Here is a 27,734-nt window from a genome sequence, read left to right on the forward strand (position 1 = left end):
ACATAGCAGCACCAACACGCTGTTTTTTCTCCGTGAGTCGTTTTGGGATTTGTGCCCTCCTGGCCAAATACTTTCATTATAAAAGTCAAAACGTAATTTCTGTACGACTGCCTAGCAGTTTTGCAAATGCAAGCCATCCAACGTCTTCACTTAGTTATTTTTACTTCAATAATTCTATGCTACTCGTTGACCGTAAAACTACGTTTATTCCATTTTTGTATCACATCATCGTGCACTTTTCCTCGAGTTATTACGCATGTCATTTTGAAATTTGTGCTTTTGATTCTCAAATATGTGTGCCAGTCGTGACTAATGAATTGAATAAACTCTTAACATCTCACCGCGTATGCCTTCTTACCGTGACTGCCACATATTTGGTAGAGCTTTTGGCAAAGCTGAGCATGAACTAGAATAATATGTGGATTTTCAGTAGAATAGAAGGTTATCCATTGATTACTTCTTGAGTGACACAAACATGGATGCGTTTACAAAAATTTCTTCTGGAATTTGTTTGTTGTTCAGGAAACCACAACTTCGTTTGACACATTCAATTTCTTCCCAACTTCAAGTTGTTAGTTTATGTTCACGGTTGAAAAAATTTTGTTGACATCTATTCACGTGGCAGTATTTGGGGCAGATTGAATGTGATGTGGCAGTTACGTGCTTGCGTTCATCTATTATACCGAAACAGCAAGCAAGATAAGATAAGAGTCTTCACCCTGAGGCAACCATGTATGGTTACCGCAAACCATGAAGCAGCTACGACACTTGGCTGGGATTTCATCTAAAGATATGATGCTCTTGTATGTGGCAGACATTTAAATCTTTGTATACTTAACGCTTCAATTTTTTAACATGTAAGCATAATTGGTGGATGCTGTTCTGTATGGATGTTGACGAATTGAATGTCGATCTCGAGAATCTGATGATCATTTGTCTCGTAACTTTTACCCAAATTTTTTATTTCTCATGTTAGGAGCTTAAGAGCCGGCCGCAATAAAATCGCCTAAACAGGTGCCAAGATTGCTAGTGAACCGTCAGCTCAGCCGTATAAACAGAAACTCACGGATGTTTCAAGCTGGTTGACCACGTCTGACATCCAATGGCCGTTCAAGTTTCAGGCAAAAACAAAAATGATACTAACATATCAGTAACTCTGCGTTCAATTAACTCACTTTCTGGATTTTTGCTAGCTATATCCACAAGACGTGATATAATTCGTCATGTTTTACTCCTAAACGTATATCTTTCGTGATCTCAAAAAGAGGTGTTAAGATATTGAAAGAATAACACTGTGATACACTGGACAAAACAATTTCGGGCAGCACTGATTGCTACCAATTTGACTAGTCTAAAATTACCAAAGAAAAGTCAAATTGCACACCGTAATAGCCGTGATTTTTAGAATTTATGGGCTCACGCTTTGCATCTTATCCTGTTTCACTGACACCTACTTCGATTCTGCTCTCTTTAATCCAAAAGCCCACGAATCCTCCCCGGTGGTTCTAATGTGACCCTAGACGATCCAAATATGTACTGCCTTTAATCACAACCCGCTTATTCGTGCAACAGTTGTTTCAAACGTTTTTATCCGTGTGCAAATCTACGTGCTGACTGTCTAAAGAGATAGCTGAATATGTGCAGATGCATAAAGTTGAAGTCGTAAGTAAGATTTGTACGCGCGCTTTCAATCCAAATGTGGTTGGCCGAGTAGATGGTTTCAGGAATTGCCAAGTGACTCTTGAAATTAGTTTTTCCTTATTAGACACAAAAGACGCTTGGTTTGCTGATGATTCTTACTTAAGAGATGGCTGCATATTGACGTCAACAAAGTGCTCAAAACAATCACTTGATGTAGATAAATTGGATTAATTTTTAAAATAGAAAGTAGGTAGTGCTATTCTGAAGTATAATATTACATGCTGACATTAGAGAACCTTGTCCCAAGCACATCCTAGATTTGGTTGCAGTTTGCTTGCAAGTTCTGAGGCTAACTGTGTTAGAGATCGAAGTATCAAATGGAGACGCACCTTGGTTAAATATAAGGGTTGTTTTTATGGTATGGCTGTACAAAAATTATGACGATTTATTTGACGAAACGCTTACAACACTTTAGTGTGTGCGGTAATTTTGACGTTGTTCAACCTGAATAGTTCTGTGACCGGAAAATCGTGGAAGGCGGAGAGGATTTTATTTCACTATTGTCTAGGCCCGAAAATTAACTATCATATATATATATATATATATAAGCTTTAAGTGAATCAGAGCGGAACAGGATTAACCTGGGTGGTGGATAATAAGCACTTCACTAGGCCGAGTATCATAAACGCTTGTCAGTACCACTAAATCCCAAGGCGATACCGATTTCAATTCTGTGAGGGAGTTGCAGTCTATGCGGTGACAGCTACTGGTTGACACTCATACGTTTAACGTCGCTATATGTTATCATGAAAATTCTATAATATATATATATATATACATATATATAAGCTTTAAGTGAATCAGAGCGGAACAGGATTAACCTGGGTGGTGGATAATAAGCACTTCACTAGGCCGAGTATCATAAACGCTTGTCAGTACCACTAAATCCCAAGGCGATACCGATTTCAATTCTGTGAGGGAGTTGCAGTCTATGCGGTGACAGCTACTGGTTGACACTCATACGTTTAACGTCGCTATATGTTATCATGTTTTCTGATAGGAACCTCCCGAATACATTCACAATGAGGAATACGATAGCTGCACAATTATACCGACATTAGCTGCCTTGTGGACCTAAGTCAGGGAAGGAAAGTGTGCATCTACTCTCACATCCGCCCCTCGATCAAGAGCTGCTGACATCCAGTGGCAGTAAAAGTGTTAGCCTCAAAGCTTATATCGATTGCACAACAGTGTAGCACTAAGATAACTGCTCATACAAATGATAACAAATGTATCGAGAGAAAGAAGATAACATTGCCACTTCACATTCATCCGCTACTAATTCCATCTATCTTCCTCTGAGTATGGCGTCTGTTAATAATGGGTTAAAAGTTATACTCTCTAAGGAAATGCTTCGCCGAAATGCGCTTAATACTGGTTAAACTTTTGGGTGAATGCCCGTTAGGAGAAAGCACCTGCGTATATCAATAGTCATTTCGTGTAACCATCATCCGCTTTAGGGAAAATAGTACAAAGAAATCATTGGTTTTTTAATTGGTATACCTGTAATCTACTCTAAGTCCCAATGAGTTGATGATTGAAATCGATGGGAATTCGGTGGAAATTAAAACAGAGAGAACGTATAAAGTGTAGTTTGTCAGAGTGACACACTATCTTCGAAGGCATTATACTTTTTCTAAAAATCGTAACTCGCTAAAATGCCGCTGAATGAGTTGGTTGTTTGTAGCGGTTTGTCAAATTTAAAATTCGGCAAGAAACATGATCATTCAAATAATTAATGGCTTGCTGAATAATTTCTTCTTAATTTACAAACATATTTTCCGTTTTGATAAAATTCGACGTTTTTCAGAAGCACGCGTACGACAACAACTTAGATGGATTGTCATTGAAGGTCACAGACTTGTTTATTCGGCATATTTAATCGGCTTGAAAACGCAAAGTTTTCAGTTGAGTGACTCTGTTGTTGCTCAATGATGGCGCATCATTTTTAGCTTGAGTGTCGGGTGGCAAAACGAAGCGGAGCAGCGCAGCGCAACAGTGCACTTTGCAAATTGGATAATGAACCACATTCGAGTACATTCTGTAAATGAAAAACAATTCCAGTGGGACTTCAAGATGGTCTTCTAGATCTGGTTGTTATTTTCGATGAGATAAGCATATTTTTAAGCAAAACATCAACACTACAGATAGGACTAGAATAAAGTTTGCCTGTGAATATGCAGCCAATGAAGCACAGAGGCGAAGTTCTATAACTGTGCGTAGTCATCAAATGCGAAGTGGTGCATTAATAAAATTTATATAGATATATATAAATCGTCGTTCTCGAAAAAAAAACAAATAAAAAACGCACTTGGCAAGATGAAATTTACACGCAAAGACTGAATTCCTCAAAAACGTAGCATTTACTCAGCATTGTTTTGTGGAGTCTCATTTGTTAGTTGGTCAGTGGACCATAATAAAATTAAGTACGAGTCAACTTCGTGCATTTCGTTCCTCGATGAGCGAGTTTTGTAATAAATATGAGTATTTTCTTGCTTTATGAATTCATCCACACATCACTCTTGTCTGAACGGTCGTCCCCCTGTCCTGACGTAACTTTTCTGGTGAGTTCTCACCAGGAGGTCAACGGGACGACTGTTCAAACGAAAGCGACGAGAGCTTGAATGATAGATGTAATCTCACTGAATTTTGCAGCCGTTTTGTGATGTACCAAAACAACAATCTTGACTGGTAATAGTTCGAAGTGTCTTGCCTGGATTTATATCCTTATTAGTGAACAAAAATCAAGGAAATACTCTTTCTACATGGATTAGTGGGAAATGGGTCGAAAAGACCCAAATCAAGGGACCGTTTTATAAAACAAGGTGTGGTTGGTCTGGAAGTATAATCTTTGACGGAAACCCAAAGTGCAAACGCGAAATGACATTTGTTTTCACTCTTCTATCGCGGCTTCAAATGGTTTGCTTTTAGGGCCAGCTGCAACATGCTTTGTGAAAAGTTCCTGTCTTGACGTCTATGGCATCTTCCCAACAAAGACAAAACATCGGCTAATCCAACAAACTGTGGGTCATTGATAATGGTGTCGGTTATACTGATGGTTACATAGTTTTTAACCGGATATCTCGTCCTTATTTTGGTTTTAAATCTTGTTTGCTCATTCTCAGGGAATTTAAAACGTGAAATATAAGGAAGTTTGACAAGTTACTTGTTTTTGAACATGTTTGGATACCCATATATCTAACCCATTCGCAGAAGTAAACTGCCAAAGATTGCTCACGTTTCATCTCTTCCATAGCGCGAACTCTCGGAGTCGTCCATCACTTTCACTCTTTCTCCAATGCCGAAGATAAAGAAGATCGAAGGTTTACAAAAATTAGACCAATAAGCATTAGTATAACCTTAGTGATAGCTGAAACACACGATCATCAGCTGCTGTTGGCCAAACGGCTGTGTTCAACAACTGACCGGATGGTCTCGGTTTCGAATCTCCGAGTTTTGTGAGCTGCGCAATGTCGACGACCTCCAGTAAGGATAAAGTGGCTGTACAAATCTTCTTGGTTTTCAGTCTGGAATGGATTTTCTGACTGCTCGAAAGCACAAATAGACATAATCAAACATTCTCATATTAATGTTAAGTATAGCATTTGATTTTCTGCATTTCCTGTTTTGTCCTCTTGCTTCTGAATGAAATATTTTCATTTTTGCCGTAATATTCCTGAGGTTGAAAACCCGAGATCTGGCAGGGATGTATTAGTCTATACCTTCAAGAGAAGAATGGTCCTAGCATCATAATCCTTCTGGTAGACTGAACAATGCAGTGCGTGACGGTTCAATGTGTGAGAAAATCTGAAGCATTCGGCCTGCATAAATCAATGGAGAACTACTTGTTTTTAATTTGGGAAAACTAGGACGCTACTAAGAATGGGATTGATTTCGATTCAAAACGTTCAATCATCCAGCAAGCCGGTAATGTGTATTTTAGGGATGCGACCGTAGCGTCTAAAAGTGAATATTAGAAAAACTGTCCACGAGTTTGCACGGTTTCACCCGACACTTGGTCGAAATTTACGTGGTTGACGTTCGAGGCGCTGGGTAAACCTCTCAAGAGTGAACGCGTTTGCCTCTACGGACGTGATAATTCAAGTGCGTCCATATCTTTTTGGTAGAGTAAGAGTCACACACTCGTCTCGTATATCGGATATCCGGACTTGAGTCCCTGACAAGATCAAGGGTACGCATTGCTGACGTACTGTAAGAAGTCTTAAAATCAAGTCCAGTTTCTAGCCTATTTGGTGTGAACTCATGATAGTGGTTGCGCCAGGATTGGATCAGGGCGGTTTAAAGGAAGTTGGTGTTAACTCAAGTTATACAAATCGCGCGACCATACGCAATTTAAAGATAAGCGAATTAAAGTGAGAGAAACATTGAAACAGAAATGCACAGCACTCGGTCAGGCTGATTAAGTCCCGCGTAATAAAACACTGCCAGAACAATTTTTTCGTGTCATTCAGACAGCAGATCGCCGTTGCTGACTGATCTTGAATTGTGCATTAGTCAAAATATTTCTTTTGTAGTGCAGAAAAATAAAAAAATCTACTGGGAAGCACACTGGTAGGGAAAAATACCGCAATACTGTGCTGTTTCTGTTAATGAATGGAAGGATACCGTAACGTTGGCTGCTGTAGTTTTATGGCGTTACGACATTTCATGGTAAAAAGTTTAGGCTTTTCAAATCAAATTGAAGGCATGCTTAAATTGCACCGATGAAAATAGCGGAAATAATTTTGACAATAAGATACGCTTGATGAAATGCAGGGTACGTAACATAATGAGGACAAATCTAACTTACTCATGCGTGGACGAACATGACAAGTGACGTTCAGACCAGGTCGACTTTCGGCTAACTAATTCATTAAAATAATAAACTTAAAATATTCCGCCCATCCAGACTCCTCAGGTAGTGATATTTGCCATTATCGATAAGAGCACAATCACCCGTTATTTTGGACTGAGTTGAGAAAAACATTTCTCCATAACCGAACAATCACTTGGTTTGGTATACCAAAACGATGTGTTTATCGTAACAATTGAATCATACTCTTTGCTTACCGCAAGAATGTTGGAGTGAACTAACAAGCTACTCGAAGCCTGGCTAGCGGGAGGTGAGTAGCAGCCTCCGAGATCCCAGTCCAGGATATCGCTAAGTATCACTGGATGGAGAGCTGCATTGTCATCAGCTTGCTTAACAAATCAATGAAAGGATATAAAAGAATATATAAAAGAATATATGGTCGGCGATACCGAATAGGTGCAAACTGGCTGCTAAGACCAATGACCTTAGACCTTTGCTACTGTAGCATTGCAAACTGGTCCTAAAAATAGTATTTGTAGCTTTCGTTGAAATTGGACAACTAACAATTTGTGTCCTTTGACCAATTTGCACGACCTGTATCGTTCCTCCATAACGGTCGCGCCATATTTTGCCCACGAGAAATCAACTCGACTTATTCACCCAATTACTGTTACCGATTCATATTCATCATCAGGTATTCGCTAACGGCGATATCCCTAGAGGCTCAGAAAACGTATGCCACAAGTGGTTCAATTTGAGAATGTAATTACTACTCTGTGCTTCTTTGTTTCCTGGCACAGATTAACCATAGCGGCGGGATCACATTCACAATTCTGTTGTAGTTCATCTACTGCGAATATTCTGTTCTTCCGAGAGAATGTCTCAAAAAACGAAGGTATTTCATGTGATAAGTCTTCGTTTGCAGAGATGTTGGTAGCTGAACAACGTAACGCATGACTGTGTTCGAATGAGGGATACTGAGGCCACCTAGGTAAAAGCTACTCAAGATACGTATGATCCACGAGTAGAGAAAGAGTATGATGCTAGCGGAAATCTTCGGACTCACATCTTCTACGTGATTCCTCAGGCAGAAATTACATAAGGAAATACCTAATTTTAGTATCGAGAAATTCCTAATCTATGTCAATTTTATTCCTGTAACCGCTCTGTATACCATCATTTGTAGGGGCTAATTGACAGAGTTAACTCGATTTTGTTGCTTATTGAGTCCAAATATATAAATGAATCTTTTTGGACGACTTTTTGTTCGGCACTTTGTGAAAGGAAAGCATACATGAATGAGAAACCTTATGTGGTAAATTACTTAAGTTTTGTCGTTGCGACCCTGGGTCTGGAGTGAGTTGAACATACTCAGTGAGAATGATCGATCAATGAACGTGCCACCTGCTCGGTCACAGGAGCTGGCTCAATCTCGACCGGCCAATGGACACCCACCGATGCAACACCAAAGTTTCGATTAATGGCGAGTGTTCACCTATAAGAACTCAACCGAACTTTGCAAGTTTTTGTAAGTACTCCTTCACGATGAGATGTCTTCAAAAGCTTCAAGCCACCGGTCTTCGGTTAGTTGACGGACATCATAAAATCAGTCCAGTAAACCTTTTTTCTTGACTGAGGATCATGGAATGGATGCAGCCGAACTTTGATTGCATACTGTTAGAGATCGGCTTTTCCATTACAAATGGAACTCAGTTGTTGTTGTCCTCAACCGTATATAAAATATGTATAAGATTCACAGTTTTTCTGGTTGGTGTAAGTTATGTTCTAAGTAAAAGTACAAAATAGGTAGCCGAGTGTCGAGGAATCTAATCCTGAAACACCCCTTTATTCAATTCGTGATCATTTTCATAGAATAACCTCTATTATTCATTCCTAGAACCCCGGATTTTTACATTCTTCTTCGAGAGATTTGTGACAATACTGTTACTGGAGAAAACCTCAAATACCCGGTATCTCAATAGCACATCGAACAGTTCTGTAATCTATACTTGTGTAATCAGGGAATCCAGCAAAATATATCCTGGCAAAGTAACAACAGCACTGTGGTTAAATCATCGCCCAACAAATCACTGTGATTATTGCTTAAACTTGCATTTAGATTGTGTAAAGCACTAACGTAGCACTACCTATCATTCACGGAATTCACAAAAAAGATCACGTAATTACTGGCTCTTTGAGCGAGGAATGCTTGAACGCAATATTCACTCGTCGTGTGAAATACATTTTTCTTAAGATGGATAAAACATTCAGCACAGAGCATATTGGAGCCATGTATTCTGCAGTCATTTTTATGAATGACAGTACTGTGCTCAGGCTTCAAATTAAACGCAAGGCCTTTACAACAAAGCAACAAAATATTTACTGTTCTTAGGGGGAATGTGCCAACGGGAACACCGTTTAGTTTTACATTGTTTTTAAGCACTTGTGATTGGATGGGCATCGTTGACTTTCTCGTATCCAGTCTGTGCAGAATATTCGGTATTAGGGTATCGGTCGCCAAAATACACTCCGGATAACAGTAAAATAATTTGTCCTACCCAAACCACTTAAGGGGTCGACCAAGTCTGCCCGATAAGGCTCGAGCTCATGAGGTACGGATGCTGCCCTCGGGTCCATTAACATTACATTCTGATAAAAACCAGGTTGTATTTCGGCAAACCTCTTTTCACGTTTGCAAATTATTTTAGTTTTGGCTGGAGATCAAACTAAATTCCTGTTTATAATTTGGCTGAGTTAGTTGCGAATAGGTTTATAAACTTGAACTCTACATGTATAGCGGCAAATCAACTAACCAAGTGAGCCAAATGTCCAGTATTTATTTCTGTGTAGTGGATTTCTCAGCGAACCGAGATAGATTTCTACCCTAAAATCAACTCGAGGATTATCCCGCAACCTATATACTACCAAATGCACCTACTCAAATGGTCAAAGACGTTACTTTCATCCACTGGAATTCAGAATAGACCGTTTAACAACAAGCACTGGTGGATAAAGACATTAGTTTTCATCTCCTTGGGATGAATTTGTACAAAATAGGACGATGTAAACCAGAATTTCTCGTTATTGTGCTCGGTAGTTTCATTATTTTTATTAATCTTTATCCGAATCTATCATCATTTTCATGCAATCGATATTTCCTTTTACTCACGAAATTATACGGGTAAACACCAACCTTCTCCGATAGAAGCTTTGGAAGGGATAAACCTGCTTTTTTTCCAATCTACTATTACCGTCAATATTTGGTGTTATTCATCCGATCGTTCCATTGTTTCTAAGAATAACGAAGTTCTCCACTCTGATATCATCATGGAAAATCCATGCCCACTGTTGTCATTGCAACATCAATTGAACTGGTGGAACTTCAGAAAAACTACTAAAAACAAACAATAATTTACGAAATTTAATGATTAGAATAAACGAAACATGATTTGCAACTTAGAGACAGGTGGACAACAGTTTAGTTCTACCGGTTCTATACGTCGTATACGCTATTTCTTTAACTGAGTAATCTGCTTAAAGGTCGCCTCAGGCTTCAGTTTATTCTAATTGGAGATGTCGTAAACAAGAGACTCAGCTGGGATTCATTTGGGTCATTCGTTGAAACTAAATTATTTTGCAATTGAGTGAATTCCGCAAAGGTTTGATTTAAGCAGAACATGTTGAAAATGTGGCCCGGAAATTTTGCAGGAGAGTTCTGATACTGAACCGTCGGATTTAGTCGGGCATTCTTGCTAGTCGCAGTACTTCTGTGTTGTTCTGGGACGAACAAATTGTACAACGGGTGAAAACAGCAGAAAAAAATCCTCGCATAATGCGCCCGTGTAGAGGAAAATCTTACTGTGCACGTATCAGACGCAGCAAATTGGTGTGCGCATACAAATTCCTAAGCTTGTTTGCCTGTGTCATTTCCACTGTCAGTTTATCCTGCGTTCTGCTGGCGGACTTGGTGTGCTGGACTAACATTTACTCGGACAAGAAGAGGTTGAACAACGGAGTCCCATCTTACCCAGAAATCCAATTGTATTAGGTGGTTAGATTATTTGTTTTTTGCCTTATTTGTTTGACTTCAATATGACACACTGCAAATTGAGTGCCACGTCTAGTAAGACAAAGGGATTTGTGATTTTTTCACAATTGTTTCTGACTTCATCAAATCAAGCTCTCAGTCCTGACTGCATGACAATCACGACCATTGTTAAAGTTGAAAAACATTCCAAATTGATTATTGAAAATACATGAGTTTGTGGTTTCACCACGCAATATATCACACCAATCTAACCCGCTTTACTCCACACCCAATAGCATTGAGCCTTAAGATTGTAAATGATTCGGTTTTGTTCAAAACACTCTCATTCTTTGGGGAAATAAACACTATTTGGTTGGTTCATACAACGTTTTTGGAAGAACATAATTCTTTGGGCCTCTGCGCTGAAAATTGTAGCTGTGAAAACAAGTTTGTCACCAGTGACGCAAAGTAAGACCACTGGGTGTAAGTTTGATTGGATTTGCATTTTCAAGTGAAATAAGTGATTCATAAATTTGTTGGACGAGCCTCTGGCACCAGGGGTGCTAATCTCTGATGGTATCATTTTCCACTTGTATAAGAAAAGTATTTCTCCTGAGATGTGAAAATAAATGAAGTTTCATATTTATTGAAAAAAATATTCGTTTCTATTGTAAAAGCGCATCACTAAGGCCTTTCAAATTTCATGATCCAACAGCTCTGACAAAAATTACCTGAAATTTATCCGGAAAATCGGAAGTAAAATATAAAAAACAACAGAAAAAGCCTAAAATTCCTTCAAATTTGCACATTTCCTACAATAGTCTGGGCGTTGCTAGCTATCCGAAAGTCACTCACTTTTAAGGAATTGCAAACTCAGTTTTTTGTAGATCCAGACCGACTGTTGACGGGGGGGTTAACAAGGACAATGCATTTCTCCTGGGTAATGTGGTTGTGCATGGCAATAATTGGGACGCTCATTCCATATAAAATATCTCGCATCCTTACACGTCATTAAGAATATCTAGGTGTTTAATTTTTCGGTCATTTTGCCATGAAACCTTAATACGAAATGTTAGTGGTGCTGAGTTTTAGAATTTCAATTCAGAAGATATCGGACATATTCACGATGGACAGAACATTGACGATTGGATCGAACAGCCAGACTTATGAAACTTGCGCTCACGGGGGGCTCGTTTACGTACCGTTATGATATGGACTGTTGACATTTTACGCATAAGTTTAAACGGATAAACGGAATAAAATGAATTTGCGTTCCCGTTTTGAGGGGCGTTTTTCCAGGAGGTACAGTTTTTGCTTTTGCTTCTACTGCAATAATTATCGCAACATGGGTTGTTTTTACGTTTCCCAAGAGAGAGAAATTCCGAGGATTATTTCTATAAGGAAAGAAAGGTTTCTGCCTTACGATCAGTGTGAACTTTTACTAGTGTGTTGACTCAGCACGGTAGGAATTAGCGAGAGTGGCCGATCCGCACGCAAACAGCTGTACGATAAAACCTTTCACTGATTGAACAACAGTGGCAACGGTTGACCAGTGACTGAATCGTCCAAACAAAACGCGCTGCATGACAAAAAGTAGTCAAGCCACTTACTGAGGATTGTGTTGAATAACATCCGCGGATGACTCGTCTAATTCGCACTTATTTTATGAGTTCCTACTAAAACATTTGGAATCGGTATGAACATTAAGATGCTGAATGTTGAGAAGTGCTTAAGCAAAGGAACTTCTATAAACTTATTGATTACTTGGCAGTTTTTCGGTCCTCGTGCACACTTGTGAACCGGTGAACGCAATCACGCCGTGAAGTGCACCTAAGGACACAGGTGTTCACCCATTCGTTGGGTAGAAGTGAACACTAATATCAAACGGAACTTCCTTACGATATTCTAGATAAATGGGACGTAAAAAAGGCTTGTGCGATTAGAAGTACTGATAACAGATCAAAATAGTTTATGCTATTCGGTCAAATATTCCATCACCTGCAACAGCAGCTGGCCAGTACTAGTGCAGCGATGCGCACTGTTCTTCGTTATCTAAACAGAACTGAGTCAAATAAATGAATTTCGCTCAAGTCTGTTGAAGTTTCTGGTACCTTTATGTTTACTTCCTACCTCGTGCTAATTTGCGTGCGTCCCACATAAAAATATTAAGACTGATGGGGATCTCCTGTTCTGAAAATTTTTAATAAACAGCGGTTTTTAAGTTTCCTGGGTGAGCAAATAAGGTGACTTTCAGTACAAACATGGAGATAAATAATATCAATTCTGTGGCTATCCAGCTGGAATATTTTACTCTAAGGCAGTAGCGTTTAGTCCATAGAATAAAATATAATTAAAAAGTATCTAGCGTGGTCTCAAACCATGTGGGCTTTCTGGCAATCATTTCTCACCGGAAATGAGTAGTTTATGTTTCTCTAAAGGCATCGTTGTCACTGGATTTGGAGTTGTTTCAGCCGGTGGGTTGTAGTCAGAAACGTCTTCCTGCGATTCGAAAGACTCCAACGCGTCACATTTAACTTCCAGAACCACGAAATAGAAAGTTCTGCGCCTTCACTACTTTCCGGATATTGTTTTAATTTGTTGTTTATCCGTTCTATTTTGTGCATCGTTTTGTTTAATCAAGTTTGTTCATTCACGTCTGAGAAACCCGATTAGCATAGATTGTCATAAAAAGACTTGCTCTTCATCGGAGATATAAGGCGTCCGCCGAAAAATCAGGAGGATCCTAGACTATCGGGCGTCAGTCGCGTGCTACGTTTTCCTGTAAGACCTAGGAGTATTTTCAGAAGAATTTCCCAAGTGTTTTCCAAATCTTCGTAATCCAATCTTAATTTCTCCTGGAAGCAAAACCTAAAAAGTAGACCAACACATTTTTACTTCGCGGTGGTTCAACATTTTTGAGATCTACATTTTGTCATCCTAGTTGTCAGCGGCAGCTCATTGTGTACCGCACACTCGTAGTCACTGTGCGTACAAGTATTTATAGCCTTACAGCTTACTCAAAAATGATTTGATACAGATCCCATTCTGACATTCACCTGTTGAGATTAAAATGTTCAGTTGCCGCATACAATGGTAAAATGTTCGTGTGATCATACTTTTGTTTAAAAAAATATATTGGGATACTGACAGCTGTACAGCTGGAATTGTCTTTATTAATTATGCGCAATAATAAGATCTTTGCACAAAAGTGCCTTCCCGTAAGGAGCAATTGGAACAACATAATGCCCAGCAAACAAGACTTGTGTTTTTAATGAAGAGTTGTCCGATATCAGTGGACAGGACCGATTTCGTAATATCTCATTTGGCAGATTCAGACAACTAACCACGAACGTGCTTGTCTGCCAAACAATCTTAGGTAGATGGGTATGTGCTTGGAATGTGGCAATTATCCTGTTGGTCGATGGATGGCCTTAACAGAGCATGCGTTGCATACACTGGTTTCCTTGCATGCTCAACAATGGGGATAATTTCGTTAAGTTGAGGTCAGGACATCCTACTTTCCTTATTTTCTTACCTGTATCAAGGAAGAGTTGTACACTGATCACGGCCACCCATAGAAAGCACCTGCCTTTCATGAAAAAAATTGATTAAATTAGCCGGCCTTCTGTGCCAACGAAAAATGTATTCCAACTATCAAACATATACAGAAAATTTCCTAAAAACATACCGAGTAGACATGGTTTCGAATCAAATGATTCACAAAATAACTTCCAAGTTGTGCTCATTTAGGCAGGGTTCAAATCATTTTATTTCTATCAGAAACCTTGAAGCTTTCTTAGTTGCCAAACGTAACAGATGTCAGACAAATTTGATATTGAAAACGACCTCATACATGGCCTTTTCATTCGAAACATTCCACGATTAGTGATCATTAATCCACAGGATTTCACGCGCCTAATGTGCACACCGGTTAAGAGCATATACGATATCAGGAAAATGTAAATATGGAAAGGCGATTCAAACCTATATATGTTTTAATATTATATAAATATATGTACAGGAACATATATACATCACCGGCAGGCGAAATGTTGCAACTAATTAAATTAATTGCTTGAAAGTTGGACAAATTTGGGGTGATTAACTTAGGTACAAAGTGCGAATTAGATCAGGTTTTGATATTTAATGAAGTTTATCCTCCACTTCTGGTTTTCTGCAGTTTACCCGTTGTTGCATCGTGGGTGGTCGTCTATTGGTTACGCCTGCACTGACTCTGTCATACTACGCGATAAGGAGAAGACAGAGAACCCTAGACACTGCTTTATTGTCAGGACAAAGCCTACAGAGATTCTGAGTAAATATATGAGTGACTAAATGGCCAAATATGTTGGTTCACTTGTTCGTTCCGTACAGCCACTGGGGGTGTTCCGGGCGTGAACAATTTCAGCCCCACTCCACGGGTCTTACATTGCTAAGCCGTGTTTGGTGAGCTCCGCCAAAACACTTGCTATCCAATACGCGTCGTACCGATCGTGATTTTGGGAGTGTATCACTCTTCGCACGTGCTTTTTCATGTCTGGGCGTGTCCTGACACTCGTCTTGGACAGTTGTCATCTATTTGAATAAAGTATAGTCACCAAACCAGAGGGAGACTGCATTTTCAGCGGTCAAAGTGCTCACGTTGATTTTTTATGTGTAATATATTTCAAACATCCAAGGCATGAGGTATCGTTTTCCGAAACATTAGTGCTGATGAAGAAGATATCCCGAAAAGAGCAAGTAAGGGTGTTTATTTGCATTTTATCTTATCCAACTAGATACCTTCACCATTAGAGCCTGAGTAAATGAAGCAACTCTTCGATACGGTTGATAGTCAGCGTGAAACCGGAGAGAAGGTGTGGGAACTGGCCCAAGTTATGAACTAATCATCAAAGGCACCATGAGAAAAAATATCAAGATTTAATATGGCTAACTGGTTCTGGCACTGTTTCCGACAGGCTTAATAACTATGTTCGCGAGTGACTGGTTGATTAAAAAAACCACAGTGGTAAAATGTTTTGCGCGGACTAACCTTACCGTATGCCCGGATGCACGTGAACTGGATCAACCTTTTCTCAAGAAGTACACTCGTTTGCAAATCAATTTTGTTTTCACGAGGGACCCATTAATCTGTCAAGCATTTCAGCCATTGTTTATACTGGGAGCTTTCCAGGTTTGAATCAACTAGAACACCAACGAGCCACCGAACTGGTATATTAGCGTAGCTGTGTGTTCGGTTTATTTTGATTTCAGGGAACGACAGCATATGTGTTCCCTTTCCGGTATAACATCTGCACAAATGCTGCATTTCGATTAGACAACCTTGCCCTGGTACAGTTTCACTCAACAACTGGTCCTAATTATTGTGAGTTAGAAATAAACTATTTCTCGGGCGTTGCTCTGATACTGATACGATTGTAGCAGACAATACCTTGTCTACCAGCTACTTTTGGAAGTGTCATCGTTCTACATATTGCAAACATCACTAGTAAAGTATACCAACATTCTCTCACGCTTTAACGTCATTGTTGAAATCTGTGTCAACCACCCGATCCTTAAACTCAAGACCATCTGTCAACATTTATTACCGGGTTATTGACAGTGCCCAAGTAGAGACGTTTGCCTGATATTCAGTTATGCATATTGCCTTAGATGAAAACATATCGATAAAAGTGGCTTTGGTTTTGTAGGCCAACCAAAATGGTTCTGTTTACTCATCCGTCGGTCCTCATAAACCTGATAAAATTTATACATTTCCGGATCTGCGGTCCTCACAAAAACTCTGAAAGAGATTAAACCTTGGTGTTTCGTTCGTAAGAATTGCTTACTACCACGAGAATACTAAAAGTAACTATGTGGATGGATTCATACGTCTGCAGAAACAGTGCTCAAATGTCCTGGATATATTAATAATATTTTATCGATACTCTCGTGAAATTCTTGTCCTCAGTCTTGAATCAATCCCCACAGAAATGAAGCATAATAATATCATTCCACGCCACATTTTCAGCCAGATTAATGAAATTTAACAAAATTTAATAAAATGGAATACATAACGAGCAGCGGAGAAAATTACGTTCGTTTCAAATGAGCTGAAACCAGTTGCATTATTCTCCAGAACAACACGACCGAACTTCAGGCAATGTTCTTTTGCTGCAAACTGATTGCGGAGTTTCTTAAGTTGACAGTATATAACCTAATCCAGCATAGAACGAAAAACGTTTTTTTGCACCAAGTTTTCATATGTACTCCTCTACTTCGTTTGGCAAACCGGACATTAATTTTGTTACTAGTTTGACTATATTGGAAGCCCTATAGAGGTTTCCATTGCTAAAGACCATTTTGATGTTCCGAGCGGCAGTGAAGAACTCTGCTCTAAGCTTCTCTCCGACTGGAACAAGGTTTCAACAAGAAACAAAAGCATTGGGACAGTTACAGTGCCTTCTACTGGGGACGCAACCTTAGAACAGCAGTATTTTGTTGAAGTCTTTTGATAATGTTCAACAACCTGGTTGACCACCTGATAACTTTATACGGTCTTATAAAATATCGCGCATTTTAAGTAGATATACTTGGTATGTTCTCAGTAATGCCTAAACGCCAGAATTAATGCAAACAATCTAATCATATTATTCATGACCTGTATGACGTCAAGGATTTAAATGTTTGTCCGACACTGACAAGACGTCCAGAAATTACGTGAGGTTAGTGCATCGTTAGCCAACTACGTGTGGTGTTTAGCATAGGAATTTTGGGCAAATTTTTAAGGTAAGTGTACTGATGGCTATGGAAGTGTTTAAAATAAATGCGACAGTAGATATTCCTATCTTTAATGGTTTAGATACTCCAGTTAGCTGGTGACCTTGGGTTCTTCAATAAAGGCATACTTTGTCTGTGTGATGGGCCTACACGACAAAAGAAACTATGGATTGGAGCAAAACTTTCGGATAGTTGCAAGCATTTTTCGCCAAACACGACGGAGTACAGTAATTTGTTGTGAGGATTCTGTCCTATTGAAAATACAGGAAATAAAAGTTTTTGCTAATGTTATTCTTCAAGGCTTCTGCTTCTTTAAAAATAAAGATGGTTGGTGATGTCAAACAGTGTGACAAAATACCTTACACCAGCCAGCCGTTAACGTGAGTTTGTAATGCTCAGCAATAGGAGAGCGAATGACTAAAAACACCTATTTACTGTAATCAACCATAATTAAACCAAATAACAATTCTTTTGAACAAGATGAGCAGTGTAAAAAAATCAAGGATATTAAGGCGACATGACCTTGAAAACTTGTACAAAAGTTCCGATGTAGATAATGTGAAATACCGGGAAGAATAATTTCTTCTGCCTTGAATTCAGAACTGTTCGACGGATTGATTAGATTCACTTGTAAGGAGAGCCAGAAAGTGATAAGTCTGTACAAAAAATGCTCACGCGAACAATCTCGTTACTCATGTGTTTGCATTTTATATACAGACATTTTGAGTAAACAGTAAAAATATATTGCGATGTGGATAAAGCTTAAATCAAGTCTGATTTGATGGAATGGGCCATTCGATTTCTTTCTTGCTCAAAATCAAATTTTAATTTTAATTCAAACGGAAGTCATACATATATGGGCAATTGTGTCCAAAAACCTTTACGAGTAGCTTGTGCTTGAAAGTGGTTTGCTCGAAACAGGTTTCCTCAGATACTCCGTTAGTGAGTTATCGCTGCCTGTTTCTGAATGCATTTCCTATTTTAGAATGAAACATATCACAACCGAGTATTGTTCATTCGCTCTTCTATTATGCTCAGTTTTATTTTATTGCACAACACGCCAGAATCAATATTTTGTGGTTCACTTTATTAAGCTTATTCGGCTATCTAATCGTGAAGGAAAACATGTTACTCAGTGATGTCACGGTGCGGACAAAATGTGTAAACTTTGCCAACTGGACATTCGTGGATTCATTCCTCAAGGTTCATTCTTTTGGATAACCAGAACCCCAACAAACTTTAAAAAGCTTTAAACAACAAGGTTAAACTTAAGAAATGGTAGTTGTGGTGTGAAATGTGCAATAATTATGATGATACCGGAAATACGCTCGAAGACACAGATCATGGATTTTATAAGTGCTGCAAAATTCATAAGCTATGAAACAATCGAGTCATATACGGTCAAAATAAATTACTACTGATTGTACAGTTAAGTAAATGCACAATATATAATTAAATGAAATGAATTCTAGATTGTCATATGACCACGTTCCCAAATCGATCGACAAATGTGGGGAACCAAGCATATGCATTTGATTTGGAAAATTCTACGAAAAGTTATTAGTATCTTCAATATTTTATCGCACGCAACCAGCTTCGTTTGGAAACAGGAGTGTTGGGGCAAAGTTGACGATTATAATCACATCGCTGTTATTTCGTTTATCTCTCCTGGTGTCATGGCATGACTATTCTTATTAGCTGTAATCAAATTTGGAGGCAGCCAACCCGTTTTTTCTGCCAGCCATCGCATATCTCTGGCTGGATAAGACTTCCAAAACCCATCATCTGACACTAGGTAGAACTTTCACAGCTAACCAACTGGTGCATCCTGAGCACATCTCAAATGATGACGGTAAAAATGTAGGCATACTAACTTTCGAAAGAGCTCCGTGCTTCCCTCCATGATTTTTTCAGTTTAAGGCGCCATACAAATGCAAATTATTGGAAACGTTCACGCCACTTGTAAGTAGCGTCTCCCTTAGCAGAATTTGGGTCCATTTGCATGACGCTAGCATATTAATGGGAGCTGAATTTCAGTGCTTGAACACTTGGTTTGAGCACGTTTTACAAGCCCCACCAGTGCAGGCATGTCAGAACCGCGCGAGAGCCGCTCAGAAGACAGTAGTTTGAACAAAGTTTTTATAGTCCTGCCATTATTTATAGGATCTGCGATTTCAGCCCCCTAGAGACTCACTTCACCTAGAAGATAGAATTCTCACCAAGAATCCAAAAATATCCTCGCACACAAACTGTTTCGAATAAGTATAATGTTGATGTACCTCCTTTCTCTCGGTTAAACACTTCCCTTGAATGAACCTATCGTTTTCTGTGTCTTCCTAAACTATTCAGATGCCAATTCAAAATCTTCCACGAACTTTCGACCTTTAACATAAAACCTTTATTCTTCCGAAATTTTCCTGCTTGCGATCCGACCACTTGCGTTACCATGTGCTGTGCGTGCACGTCTGTGGGTAATTCACGTCGATTTGCATCAATCCGTGCAACAATTACACGAAAAGTTTCCATCATTCTAGGTTTATGTCCTTTTCATATACACATTTTGTTCATGCGGTACTGCATGTTGTTCATAAATCACAAGACCGTAATTCTTGGCTTGTGAATTTAGTTGGGCCTCCCTGAATAAGTCAACTGTTCTGCAGTTGGCATTCAGTTTGCAGCCGGCGTTTGAGAGTTCCATACGCAATGTGTTTATCCTTCGCTCAGCGTCTGTTTGATATACCTGCATTGTCGTTTGATTATTGAGCCTTCTATTGGGGGATCGTTTAGGTAGTGCAAGCAATAACCGAGAAGTAGTAAGTGGACAATGTCAGTCTATTGCGTGCCTCCATATTACATGATCTCCAGTTTTTCCACTCCTAGGATGAAAAATCTGAACTAGATGACGAATTTTCTCGCAAGATTTTAACGGAATCCAAAAGCTGCCGCTGCATCAGAGTCCATGCCCCGATTATGCCTTTGCTGACTCCGGAGAATCGCGCGGTTCTAACTCTTTTGCGCTTGATGAAAAATAGTTGAAAACTGATGCAGACAGATTGGCGTGAATCGTTTGTGCCAGCTGTACCCATAACTGGTTTCTGTTTATGCCAGTCGTCTAATTCAATAAGATACCAGCAAAGTTCACGGTTTATACAAACATGATTGGCAAAAAGGATATGCATTGATTTTTTTGCATCTTCGTGTTAAGACTCGCTTATCCTGTACACTTTTTTTGCTTTGTCATTGAGTATTTGGAAGATTTACAAAGAGAAGTGCCCAAATTCTACGGTCTGTCTTCGTGTGTTGTGAAAACTAAATGTATGTATTTTTGGAGGATAGTCCCGAAATGACAACGTGCCCAATCGCCCTAGTTGGCGCTTTTTGCTCATTTTGGAGGAAAACATGACGCGTTTACATAATGCGCATTATCGACTTCAAGGAAAAACAATCCAGCTACAATGAAAGCAGTGGTTTGTTACAACAAAAAGACGTACGAAGTGGGACTGTGTTTTATACTGGCAGTCATATCAGCTATGTTGAAAAACCGTTTAAGTCACCTACTGGAATCATACAGGCGGAGTGTCTAAGGAATTAAACGGCTCCAGAAATTTGGCTTGCAATCGACCATGCTTGATCTGCACAACTATCTGTGAAATCTATTATCAAACTTCCGCACCACAAATAGGACCCTAAATACAACGATAGCTTGGAGAAAGGTGTACTTGCCCTGTGATGAAAGACTTCCGGACAAAAGACGTTCTCAAAATAAGATGGCTTCATCAGAATATTAAGCGTTACAGGGTTGTAGAGAGACGTCACAATGCTATTGCGCTGCTCTAATGTCCAGCCACAAAGCACTTGGATTATGGTAGGCGTACTATCCACCCTCTGGTAAACCAGTGTGGATGGATAGTTCCTTGAGCTGTGGTCATAAGTCTGTCATATTTCGGCCAACCCTCTCACTTATCTGGTTACATAAGTTGTGAATAGAGTACTGGCGACCACGGCGAATTCGCTTTTAATTGCCTGGCGGAGAGTGAGCTTGGTTGCGGCAGCGGCGATAGACTTATTTTCCAGTGTATGTAAGTAAGGAGGTCCAAAACCAGTAAGACCGTTGTTGGTATGATGAAGCTGTATTCTGACCATTGGACAAATGTTAGAGTTTCATTCCTAGCGAATGATCTTTCAGGATTGGACTTGAAAGGCGATGTAGTGCAATCAATGATTTGGTTAAACTAGGTTGGGGTGAGTTTGGAGCTGTTTGGCTAGTGAGTTGGCAGGACACACCGGTTGACTACTCCTTTTGATGGGACTTTTGTTTACCCAAGTTTAACATAGCTGGGCTACTGATATTCGATCAACCATATCAGCAATACCTAGTATCACGAAAAGCATCGTTCGAATGTCACAAGATGGACATGGCTTGTCAAGCCGGCCTTAGAATGAACGAAATGTTTGATGTTTTTGATTAGCCTTGGGGTGCTCACTCGGCAAAGCTTTGCCGCATAATACCGTACGCAGTTAGTCGTGTAGGCTGTAGCCGATTTTCGTCGGCTACAGCCAGCCAAGTAACCAGCGGTCCCCACATGCGCATGCAAGCCAGTTTTGACGTATTCTTCGAAACCAAACGGGGTTTCTGAGCTCTCACTTTACCGAAGCCGCAGTCCTGCTATCTAGGCGATTCCACATCAACAGTGATTGACCATGAAATATTCATCCCAGAAAGACAGGGTTGTCCTCCAGAGCCGCGGAATTAGCGACTGGTCAGGCAATTCTCTAGTTAACAGTTGCAGACCTTTCATGATCAGATCAAGCTCCCGGCTTTGTGGTATTCGCGCCCTAGATTTAAAAAAGTAAAACAGCGAAGATTGCTCCAACTCAGAAACACCACATCTTTACCACAAGCCGCTGATCAAACTCAATGTTCAGTTCTTGTTGGTTAACATTTTCTACGGCAATATCGACTACATTTACGGATAAAATCATGTTACTGTTTACTGAGCCATATTTTCTGAACAAATCAATCACTTGATGAACACAGCATCACACGTAATTCAAACTCACCCACCGTGCAAACTGACTGAGGGCTTTGTGCCCTGAATAAATGGTCCAACGCTCAAGTCAATTATCCGATCATGCCCATGTTGTTGAATAGTCTATGAACGAGGGGTTAATAGTTTCACATTACGACTTTATCATCAAAAGTGGGAAAGTTTGTCGATGGTAACGCTGAACACATTTTATGAACAAAGTTCCAATGTAGAAAAACACGAAACTATCACAAATCATACTTATTTCCAATAGTCTTACAATTTTCCCTCTCTAGTCAATAAACCAAAGAAAAACTTTAGACAATTTGGCTTTTAAACTCCCCGAACACTCCCGCTGGTCTTACTTGCTCCAAAAGTTATAAGGGACAGTTTTATTGTACGGCTTTTGGAGATCAATCAAGAAGGTATCTACTTAGCATCTACATTTGCATAGCCTGAATGTATTACCGCTTTTGTAATTCGAAACACATATTTTGTAGATTAGCGGGTTATTAGTGTTAAATGCGTATTCCGATAAAAAATAGAGCTTATTCAGCCACAAAAAAACGTCACGGCAATGAGTTCTTTTTCATACCGACGTGCCGCCGTTAATTGCCGAAAACGAACGAGCTATTCAATAAATTGGTTTGGTAATTACACCGATCTGTCAGTGAGCCCAACCACTATTCGGACTTTCGGGCACTGTGAAATTAACTTTTATTTGTCCGTTATTTAACACTATACGCTAAATAACGTGAGCGGCGCGACATTTGTGTACACCGTTAACACTTTCCCTGGGACAGCTACTGCCTCGGGTTACAGAAAAGTGCCGGATATTGAGTTCACACAGAAAACTTAGCGGTCCACATGGTTCTGGTTTTAAACTCCTGTGTACAAGAGTCGGACCGTTTAATCCGACATCCTTCATACAATATTCCATTCTGTTACATTTATCCATTCGCCATTCTTGCACACTCCTTTTCCTAACCTACCCTGATCTGCGTTTGGTATGACAACATTAAAGTTTCAACGAAATGGACATGATTAAATTTTGTTGTAGCTTGCAATCGATTGACTGTTACACATTAATTTTTTGCTTTCAAATACACGGTATACACTGGATTTCCTTACAAAACTACAGTAGCATGACACAAACGCTCTTGGTTGACTAAATCCTTATTTGACACGGAGTGCATGGTCTTTAATAGAAATGCTATCCTAGCCGCATATGCTAGTCAATGTCTAATCAGTGGCTACCAGCGAGAATGTCCATACTGGGGCTAAGGTGTAATCAACTGCCATGAAAGAAGGCAATTTTCAGTAGATAAGAGTAATCTAAAATATTAAATTAACCCTTAACACAGACATTGTGGTGCTAATAAGGAATCTGCTGTTGGACTTTCCATATTACGGCTTTCGTTCGTGTTTCTAATCGTGTTTCACCAAACATTGTTTTCTGGTCAACTTTATTTCACCCCCAGGTTCTAATGTACAGGCAAAGTTGGTGACTGGGCCAATAAATAAGCGATAAATATGTTAAAACTAATTCTGAACACGTGCGTTTGTTTTTAACTGCAGGTCATCTGATTGCGTGCAGATGGATCAAGAAAACGACCTCGCTTGAGGTAATTCGCGACTTTCACCTGAGAAAAAAATTGCCGTATTTGTTTACAATATTGTTATGAGATTTTGACGCTTTTGAAATCAGTGTACGCACAAATGCGTCGAGCAACTACTTTTGGCAGGAGTCAACAGTGGTGAACACCTTAATAATCTACAAAATGATTCGAATTGGTAGTCTTCAGGCTCAAGTTTGAAAGTAAATCTGCTCAGTGAGAAGCGGCTGATAGATACATTTTATGTAGCTGCAACAATATGTCGATCGTAGGGTCCATACCGCACGACCTCGTATTAGTTAGCTCCTCGTGTGAGAGTTTACCAGCTGAAGGAGTAACGCAACATGTGGATTACTCTTTTGTACGAGGTCATGGATCAGGTAGAGATGCACACTGGTGATGATCCACGATGGACATGGAACAGATGTGCTTTTGTTTTCGGATTAACCCCACTTATAGGATGAATCTCAAGTAGAATTTCCAGGTCCTCCGCACTAAGAAATCGTGGAACCGTAAGGGAAACATACATGACTATATGCAGGTCACGCATCGTGATCTGACTGTGACCTGAACTATGGTTCAGACAGCTTGAGACAAAAGCCGTGCCTTCTCAAATGCGTTGAAATAGAATTCACGCACTTGGTAAATATCGCAATGCACAATCCCGTATACCTTCCTCTTGGTAAATCAATACTGAAAAGCCTCTTTCTGCTTTCCGTCCGCTGAATGATTACTCTGGCAGTTGATGTCGCAACCCCGTGATTTGCGTCTCGGGCCAATTTTTCCAGACGACTCAATTGAATGATTATGTGTCTGGTTATCTGGCCGCTGTATTTCTAGTGATAACACTCAAATCAGTGTCCTTTGAAAGGCCTCTTTAAGAGAACATATACGGTCAACCAAGAACTGTCCAGGTTCTTCGTCCACGGAGCTATCTGACTAGGAGTCCTGACAGGCTGATTTATCGAAAGACCTAACCACTACAAGTACTGGATCGTTGTTCAAGATGTCATCAAGTCTTGAGGTTTTTCGCCTATTCAGGTGCAACATTTCATATAGGTTAAGAGAGTGCTGGTAAAGTGGTGGTAACACCCTCACATCTCACATTCTATGTCATTCAAATGGCTGTACGATCAACGAGATGCACTACAGTCGAACTTTTAAAAGTGCCATAAACGAGTCCAGTGCTTTATCCGTTTAGTGTGGACTCATCGAAATAAATTTGCCGGATCAGCCCACACGAACGTGATGGGAATGTTGATCTTATATTCTGTGATATTTTACACGTTATGTTTTGATAGTTTTCAGGCAATTTGCTTAATTTCTTGCCATAATTCACTCGCGAATTTTTTGCCGAATTTAATAGCTTGCATGAGAAAAGTGCTTTTCTTAAAATACTTTTTATTAACAGTCCAAAACGCAACAACGGTGCTCGTCGACAGAAGCTAGCATGGCCTAAATCAATAAGTTGCACCGCATGCCAAAATTCTATATTGTTTACTGGTTTATATTTTCCGAATAGAAGTATAAAGTTTTCGGGAAAGTAAGTTGATGTTCGTCATTTAAGCACAGTAAAATAAAAAACGGTTAAGTTTCTTAATAAAAATCCATCTTTTACACGCAAAGAGACATAAATTTAGATAGTGTGCTTCTGAAGCGGAAAAACGCTGCACAAAATTTACGCTATTAAAATCACAATTAATTTCAAACACCGAATACTGTTCGTGACAGAACCAATCCCTGGGAACTTCGGGATTTGGAAACACATTTTGATGTATTCAAAGTGAATCCAATTAAACACACTGTTTTGTCAGTTGTTTCCAATTAAATTTTGTATCTCAAAATAACACCCCTTGGGAATTTCTCATTTGTATAAGTAGTTTTCTGAAAAACGTCAAAATATTCCCACGCACTATCTTAGCTGAACTGCCCGGAAAAAAGTAGGGAAATATTGTGCACTAATATTTCGCTGCGAACAATTAAATTTGTTTCCGGGGCGTCGTACGTTCTGTTTATTAAATTTAACCGACACTTTGGCTAAGACACAGCACTATGTGCGATTATCATTGCTCTGTGAAAGTCGCTGGTATTTATAGATTACCGGAGTTCCCGGTAAGTGTATGCAGGAGCCAAATAGATAGGATGTTTCTGGCGTTAATGCATTCATCCCATCACCTACTTCATCTTGTCAGTCTCCAGATGTTTTGGTGAAGGTACATTCAACGTATATACCCGAAAAAATGCTCAATGTTCGGAGAACTACTATAATTTTTAAGTCAAATCTTTTATCATGGACTTTGCACGCTGTAACCACCGATCCTAGAAAAACAGTCATTTATTCTGTTAATGTTGCTGTCATTCCGGGTAGTAGAAATGTTTTTGTAAAGCGGTATGGGTTGGACGTATATAAACAATTGTACGAAATTTAAAATCTACTGAATCTAAACTATTAGTACCGAACTTCATGTTTTACGTTGATTTACACCTGGCTTATATTTTTTGTTTGTTTTGGCAATCGGATGTGCGTGACAAGAAAGGACGTACCCTAGAATAGAATGTGGTTGAAAGCTACGGCCAAACTAGGCGAAATTTCAAACAGCAAAAACTCAACTGTCAGGTACGTTTTGCAAATACAGTAACCGGCCAACTCCAGCACTGAATAGGTATACTTCACTCAGTAGTCAGGTATTACTTGAAAAACAGACCGTTCATCAGGGCCCGCTGTTCAGTCCTTGGATATACGTTCGCAAGCAGCCACAGTTACCTCGCCAAGACTCACCTGTGTTACGTTTCGGCTATCTAAGTACCAGTAAAAATGGACAGGTGAGCCCTACTTCATCCAATTAATAGGTGGACAGAAGTAGATTTCAAGATGTTTTTTGTTAGTTGGTTTGAGGATTAACCGCAATTTCCTCAAATGAAACATGAGAGACGCCAAGTGGTCAGTCTTTCTAGGCAACTGACAATCTTTCCACACACGCGTGAAGTGTGATTTATGTTTGTGGTTCACTGGATTGTGTTCTCTGATTGTCTTGAATGGACTCTCAAATTAAGCTGAAGGCATTTTGACACGCCGAAATTTCCTACCTTTTGTTCTGAATAAACTAATAAACTGGTGGGCGGGCCAGTTAACGTAAAGATACATTTCACAGGCGTCTAATGTCAAGTAGGTTGCAATATAGGACGACACACTTAAGTATGAATCACATCGTCCATGGGCATCGTAACTGGCTAGGTTTACGTGATGGAAGTCACAGGTCTATGTGCAATGAGATCTGAAATTATGGTAGCCACCTCTGAAGCTGGGAATTTACTGCCTAGATTTTATTTTCTCAAAACAGGCCAATAACTGCTTGATGAGATATTATGCTTTTTTGTGAGATGTATATAGGAACAGACGCGTACTTTCTGGCACTCCAAACTTTGGTATGTTTATTTTACTGCGCACTACACAAAACAGCAATTCGCAGGGTGGCGGAGGTAAACAGGTGGACGCAGTCGACGTAGCACAGGCCCACTGGTAACTGGGTGCTTTTGATTGTCAGTGATACAATTAGGCACCAAGAACCAGATCGATAGATCGGACATTAGCGTGAGGTTTTGAAGCGTTAATGAGATCATGTACGCTTCACGCAACGGCGAGTCTCATTAAGTTATGGTAGTGCATTAGCAAAAGCCTGGATTGATCGTTGGACACGATGGATCGGTTGAACGAATCGGTGTCCTGAAAGACGTTTATAAACGTGGTGGAATATTTTGATTAGAAATAGTGGGGTAAGTGGTTTGTTTCC

At 39.6% G+C, this 27,734-nt stretch overlaps 1 protein-coding gene across 1 annotated transcript in view; it reads right to left on the reverse strand.

Moving 5' to 3' along the window:
- The window catches only part of T265_02057 (hypothetical protein), a gene marked incomplete at both ends in the record, with an annotated part of 96,853 nt that overhangs the window by 61,403 nt on the left and 7,716 nt on the right, over positions 1 to 27,734 (reverse strand). The window contains 2 exons of the mRNA XM_009166205.1: positions 6,512 to 6,566; positions 6,772 to 6,903. Coding sequence (XP_009164469.1) covers positions 6,512 to 6,566; positions 6,772 to 6,903 — 187 coding nt within the window. The remainder of the gene's footprint in view (positions 1 to 6,511; positions 6,567 to 6,771; positions 6,904 to 27,734) is intronic.

The sequence above is a fragment of the Opisthorchis viverrini genome (assembly GCF_000715545.1).
Source record: "Opisthorchis viverrini unplaced genomic scaffold opera_v5_23, whole genome shotgun sequence".
Lineage (NCBI taxonomy): Eukaryota > Metazoa > Platyhelminthes > Trematoda > Opisthorchiida > Opisthorchiidae > Opisthorchis > Opisthorchis viverrini.